Source organism: Nannospalax galili, unplaced genomic scaffold (genome assembly GCF_000622305.1).
Source record: "Nannospalax galili isolate Female #2095 unplaced genomic scaffold, S.galili_v1.0 scaffold740, whole genome shotgun sequence".
NCBI classification, from domain to species: domain Eukaryota; kingdom Metazoa; phylum Chordata; class Mammalia; order Rodentia; family Spalacidae; genus Nannospalax; species Nannospalax galili.
The window spans coordinates 41,615-48,692 of NW_008345503.1; the positions used below are offsets into that span (position 1 = coordinate 41,615).

Genomic DNA, 7,078 nt, shown 5'->3' on the forward strand with positions numbered 1-7,078 from the left:
CCAGGAGGCCCCCTGCTGAAAAGGGGAGTCCTTCCATTTGGCGCCGAGCCCCTTAGGGCTATCTGGACATGGAAAACTACAACCCTAACAGCAGGGTTTCCCAACAGGAGTCTTTGAAGTAGTCATAATTTGGGTTTTCACAAGAGCTCCCTATATTTGACAAAGCAGCTCTCAAATGATAGGTGAATCATCCAGCATTTGAAGGAGAAAAGGGTTGAAGAGGTGATTCGGTGGTTAAGAGCACTGGCTGTTCTTGGAGATGACTTTGGTTTGATTCCTAGCACCCATATGGTGGCTAACAATCAACCGTAAGTCCACTTCCAGGGGAATCCAGCGCCCTCTTCAAACCTCCACAGGCATCTCACAACAGGGGTGCACTTAAACACATGCAGGCAATACACTCATACACATAAAATAATAAATAAATACCTTTAAGAAATAAAGGAGAAAAGCAATAACTTGGAAATGTTTTTTACATTTTCTCCTGATTGTTTTTGATCTACACATGTCATGAAAGCTCGGCCTCATTTTCAACTCTCCTGTCTTTATCCTTCCTTCAGTTGGATTGTGCTTTCACATTTCCTATCTACCCAGACACTGCACCTCTTCCTCTTTTGCTGCTGGGCCTTTTGTCACTGTGAGAAGTGTGAAGAGTAACACAGAGTCCAAAGAGACCATTTCCACCAATAATGCTCCTCGCTGAGGAGTACTGCACATCAGGAAAAATCCTCTAACCCTTGCTGCCCACGAGGATAGCCGCTAATTACATGGGGCTATTTTAATTAATTAAAAACAATAGATGAAAACTCCCCCTTTTGCTACATTTGCCACTCTTCAAATGTTTGGTCACCACAGAGGTGAAAAGCAACTGGACTGGGCAGCACAGGACACAGAGCCCATCCCATCATAGAGTTCTAGGAACAAGGCTGCTCTAAAGATCCTGGAAATTGAGTCTGGATTGTTACATCATGAGGTTCTATAAACCACACAGGCTAAATGCATCTGTGAAAAATGAACTCTTCTCAAAAAGCTATGTAAAGGAGTCAATGTTTTCACCAAAAAGAGAAATAATAAATGTTTAAAGAGATATGTTTATCATTATTTAAACATTTATGTAGAACATTACATAGTACCCTGTCGATATGTGCAATTTTATGTTTTTATGTACCAATTAAAAATAAATCTATTTTTATGCTGGGATTTTGTCTGGTTTGAACTTGCATGGGACTTGTGCATGCTGTCACCATTGTGTGAGTTCACAGGAGTAACCGACCAGCACTCTGGAAAATTCTGTTTCCTTGTGGTCATTCACCACCTCTGACTCTTACAATCTCTCTGCTCCCTCTTCTGCAATGATCCCTGAGCCCTGGAAAGTAAGAAACCCCAACCCAACCTAAGGAATTCCAGCAATCAATGGCCCCTGGGAGGGGCAGAGACAGTGCCTTTCAAGGATGGGACTCTTGGTAAGTTAACCAGGCTCCAGGGGATGGACTCACACTGAAGGACATTTGGGGACACAAATCAGATGCTATAGACCTTATTTTATATATATATAATATGTATTATATATACTAGAATATGTTATATTGGGTGGGGGGGGCAATAAGAGAAGGTGCGGATAGAGGAGGGGAATCTAAATACCATTGAATTATATTGTATGACAATTGCAAAAGTTCAATTTAAAAAAGAAAATAAAAACTATAAATATATTTTTAAAAGAAAACAAATTCCTTAAGGACTGGGTAAGAGTTGGTAGAACTGACTCTATGGAAAAATCCATACATGCCCCTTGGTTAGACAAAGGTTCTTAATAGTTTTCATGGTGGTGGCTTCCCAAACTAGACTCTCTAGCTCCAAAAAAAAATACTCAAAATGTGCAGGAAATTATCTCAGGGGACAAGAATTCAAACACGGAATCCCATGGGGTCCCCAGGAACAGTTCCTACCAGGTCCAGCATGAAGAGGTCCACCCTTTGTCCCGTGGAAAGAGCCACCAGGATTGCACCACCATACAGTGCATAACCCGCAGCCACGATATTGCAGCCAGGCTGCAGGGCATCCTTTTCTGAAGGCTCATCCTCTGTGGTCTGTGGTAGACAGAAAATATATATGTTGTGTTACTGCTCCTGGAGAGAGCCCTTTACTGGAAGTCTGCACTTCAGATCTCCTGAAACCATTCAAGGAAAGGCAGTCTCAGAGTGGGGAAGGCTTCTTTATTTTTGTTTTGTTTTTTTTTAAGCCTCAAGTCTTCATCCACTTCAGCTGATGTTAGTTGCTCTCATCTTTCCACACATCGCAGCCCATAAACACCCCAGTCCTTGTCCTTGGGGAGGAAGAGTTAAGATCTTCTCTCTCATCATATATTCAGCTGCTCTTATGATTTAGATATGAAATGCCCCCAACCTCACAAGACTCATGTGTTCCCTAAAGGCTTGGTCCCCAGCTGATGGCGCTACATTGGGAGGCTCTGGAATTTCAGGACGTGGGACCTAAAGCCCCAGCACACTTTGATTAGTGTATTGGGAATCTGCCTTTTCTTTAGAAATGTTGCCAGAGGAGACCCATGGAGGAAGTAGGCCACTGGGGCCATGTCTTTGGTGGCTCTCCCTTGCCCCTCTCTGTCTCTGCTTCCTGTCCACTATGAGGTGAAAAATCTCCTCCAGCATACACACTCACCACCCTGATGTCTGTTCAAGCCATGGGGCCAAGCAACCATGGATTGAACCCTCTGGAACCTCGAGCCAAAATAAAGCTTTCCTCCCTGTGAAGTTTTTTGTTGGGAGTCTAACTACAGTGATGAAAAAACTGACTAACATACCTACCTCATGACTGAACTATATTTTTTTCTAAAATGATCATTTTAATGGTTGGCACACTACAAGTGGGCAAAATGGAACTGACTCAGTAACAGTGCCAAGATGCAGCAAATGTATCCACAGGAAATGAGTTATTGAGTGCATGAACAATTGTAGCCAAGCCATAGCAAAGGTCGTTCTTGGATCTTTGCACCCTGACAAGAGCAACTCGAAGATGCTCAGGCCAAACTTTTTAATTCTCACAAGCCATGTTCCTACACCACTACGATGACATCTACTCACCAGCCCTCTGAGGTGCATAGTACTATGATCTCCATGTCACAAAACAAGAGTGTGGAGCTTGAGTAACTGGGAAACTTACCCAACATTATGTAGCCCACAGGACTGAAATATCCTGGTGGATGCAAACTCAGGAGCCATATAAGATGGCTTCCTCCCCAACATTTTTTTCACATGTATGTGTGTGTATGCATGTGAGTGGGGAGTACATGTTGTGCATGCTTGTGGAGGCCAGAGGACAACTTAAAGTTTCCTCCTCACGAATGCTGTTCACCTTTCACTGGTCTCTCACTGGCCTGAAGCTCACCAATCAGTCTATACTGGCTAGCCAGCAAGCTCCAAAGATCTGCTGTCTCCACTTCCCCGACATTGAGATTTCAAGTGCATATTACCACACCTGAAATCTATGTGAGTCCTTGGGATTAAACTTGAAACCCCATGCATATAACACAATCACTTTTCTGACTAAGCTATCTCCCCAGCCCTAGGCCCAACATCCCGAGTTTATGGTTTTATGTTCCAGGTACCTGATAACACAATCACCAGTGTTTTCTTTGAACTCACAGCACTTTTTTATTTGTATGTTTGAAGTGTCTGCCTTTTTAAGAAATGTTACCAGAGGAGACCCATGGTTATTTGGACTGACCATCAGAGCCTTGCTTTACTTCAACTTTAAGTGTTAGGGGTTTAAAATATGGAGATGACCCTGAGTTGTCTGACTAAATGAAAACTTGAACTCCTACGGCTTTTTATAGCTGGAGGATGGGGAGATGAGGCAAATGCAGGGAGGAGATGTTGTAGAGAGTCTGAGAGGATGAAAGCCTTGGGGCCATTGTGAGATTTGAAATTGAAGGTTACAGACCCAAGAATACAGGCAGCCTCTAGTAGCTGATCAGGACCCCTAGCCATTAGCCAGCAAAGACAACAAGACCTCCAACCTTCCACAGAATGGAACTGAACCGCACCAACAACCTAAGCTCAACCAGAAGCAAATTCTCCCCACTCCTCATCCCAACCTCTAGATAATAAAGAGATCAGACTGACAGACTTATGGGTCCCTAAGCAGATAACCCTGCTAAGCCCGCTAGAGTTTATTTACTACACAGAGATATAATCAGCAGGTGTTATTTTTAAGCCTCCAAGCAAGTGATACATTATTACAGCTTACAGACAACTTACAGTAAGATTGACACTCAATGAGAGATGGGGAACAGAGGTTCTTAACGCCTAATTCAAGCTGGTCATCCCTAATCTGAAATCTAAAACCCTTCTCTGGGTATGGTGGCACATGCCTATAACCCCCAGCACTCAGGAGGCTGAGGCAGTAAGATTGTAAATTAAAAGTCAGCCAGAGCTACCTAGCAAGACACTGTTTCAAAAATAAATAAAACAGAATTCCACACTGAAACTTTTTAAGTGCCAACGTGAGGCCATGCATGGAAAATTCCTTATATGACCTCATCTCTAAGACAGCACATTATGTATATGCAAATATTTCAAAATCTGAAATCCTGCACACTTCTGGTTCCAAGCATTTTGTATAAAGTATATTCAATCTGTACCATATCTGATATCTGTGTTCTATTCAGCTGTTCAAAACAAGGCCCCATGGGAATCTTGGTTACTTTGCCCTCCCAAGAATGTTAGGAAGAAGGCAGATGGAGAATTCCCAGTGGAGAGTCTGAGGTAGAGAGAGGAAGGTTTCCAGGTTGCCTACAGTGGTGTATCTAGTGAGTAGAGGACAAAGGAGGGCTCCAGACTCAATTCTCAGTCCACAGACCTGGCGAAAAGATGTCTACTCACCTTTCTGCAGATGGCAAATATGGTTCCAATGGGGGCCAGACAGTCAGTGTTGGAAGATCCATCCAGGGGGTCAAAGCAAACCAAACATTTCCCCTAAATCACAGAGAGAAAAACCATCCAATCAGCACAGTTGCTCTGCATCTACAGCAACAAGAGATTTAGAGCCATGGGGATGTACCCCCCGCCAATGCTATTGCTTATGGGCAGAGTTCAACAGGTATCTGTTAATCATCAAACCAATGCTGGAAAATACACTGAGAATCACTTTCTGCAAGGCTCGCTTGTTGGAGTTGGTATTCAACTGCAGAAACACAGCACACGGGCAAGCATATCCATAAGTGAGATGTGCAAGTGTTCTAAAGAAAACCTAAGTGGGTGAGGGGGTAGAAAGTAGGGACCCGATAACATTTGATGATAGACACGACTGGAATTAAGGAAACAAGACATATGGAGAACTAGGTAGAATTCCAGGCAGAGTGATTATCAAGTGCTCCTGGCACTTAGAAAGCAGGCATGGAACACTTCCAAGATTTAGTGCACATACAGGGGGAGCAGAAAGTGGAGAGAGGAATGGGCCATATCTGTTGGAATTGAAGGTGGAAAATAATAGGTGTGATTTAGGTTGTTAGGCAGGTGTAAATAGGGCCTTGCACAATACCTGGTTTGCAGTACTGCCCAATAAATTTGACTTCGCTTTATCTCTTCTGTCCTTCCAACTAATTACAAAACGTTATTCCTCATCCCTAATATCCAATATATAACAAGAACCAATAGTTTAGCATATAATAGTGTGTCACAACTGGACATAGGCTGAATTTTTGGCCACCATCAAACCTCCCTCTTTAATAAGTTGTTTGTGAACTCAGTGAATAAAAGCCCTCTCCAAGCCCTACACTAGCTAACTTGATCAAGAGCACAGGGTCTTTATGATTCATTTCCTAGATTGAGTGACTCGTTGTCAGGCATGTAATGATCCACCCTCCCAGGGAATCACAGCCCTCTTAAGGAAGGGTGTAGTGAAGGCCAGAGAGAAGAAAGCAGAAGGGGGATGAAGAAAAGAACGCGCTGCACAGCTCTTCCCAGAAAGAGGAAAATGGTCCCCCAAAGTAAACTCCTTTTCGTGGGACTCTGCAAGTCCAAACACGAAAAGATGCCTGTTTAATGATGACATCCACCCACGAAGACACCAGACAACGTAAGATTTCCAACTAAAGAACAGAGAAATCCTGTGTTTCCAGAAAACAAATGTTCAGAAATAGAAGAAAATCCCAGAAAAGGAAGAGGAATCAAGACCAGCATGCTCCCAGCCCAGTAGCGCCAACTCCTGGTGAGTGGCGGCACTGCAGCTGGCCCAGGGACACACCCTCCTCTCCTTGGCTGTGATAATGGCTTCTTTATTCTCTGCAGAGACCAGAACACAGGTGCTGTAGGAGGACTGAAGCATGTTGATGACCAGGGAATTGGAGAGCACGGCCAATTTCTTCACCTCATCTCCTGTCACGTTCACACTTCCTGCGATTCCATACCTAAGAAGATAAAACTTGAATTAAGTCACTAAGGGGATCTTAACTCCAGCAAAAAAATACCAGAGCCCAAACACCAACAGTGCGCCCACCTTTCTTCCATGCCCGTCATCCTGTCAGTGTGTTATGCCTTAAAGCAGTGATGCTCAACATTACTTCCTGCACACTTGGGGGCATTGGCATGTTTCCTCCACCTCCCAATGAGACTAGCCACACTACAAGGCAAACTCATGCTCAACACCAGTAGTTAGAGGGGATGGGAGAGCCCATAAAAATCAGACACATCACAATAACTAAGGGCACCAAAGAAGGAAGGATTGCTGCCTTTCCCCACTGGAACTTGAAGCTTCAGCTTCAAACATCTCTGTGGAGGCTTCTGTCACAGAGCATTAATGCACAACCACCTCCTGTCCTTATTTCAATCCTTCCAGGTGTCCCCAACACAGTCACATCAATCTCACCTCACTCAGAGGCACAGCCGAGTCATCAGGTGTCAGTCATGGTGGACGTCAGACCGTACTGGCCTGGCCTCCTTTCCCTCTTGTCTCCCTCCAACAGTCTCAGCTTCAAGTCCCACCAGACACTGCTGTTCTGTGGCCATCTGACCACTGGCCTTGCTGTCCCTCACCTGAGACATGTCCCTTCAAGAGCCACACA

The 7,078-nt window shown here is 44.2% G+C and overlaps 1 protein-coding gene across 1 annotated transcript in view; it reads right to left on the reverse strand.

The window, feature by feature from the left end:
* The window catches only part of LOC103740950 (fructose-1,6-bisphosphatase isozyme 2-like), a 16,766-nt gene that overhangs the window by 6,638 nt on the left and 3,050 nt on the right, over window positions 1-7,078 (reverse strand). Inside the window, 3 exon segments of the mRNA XM_008841630.2 lie at window positions 1,947-2,087; window positions 4,899-4,991; window positions 6,262-6,424. Coding sequence (XP_008839852.2) covers window positions 1,947-2,087; window positions 4,899-4,991; window positions 6,262-6,424 — 397 coding nt within the window.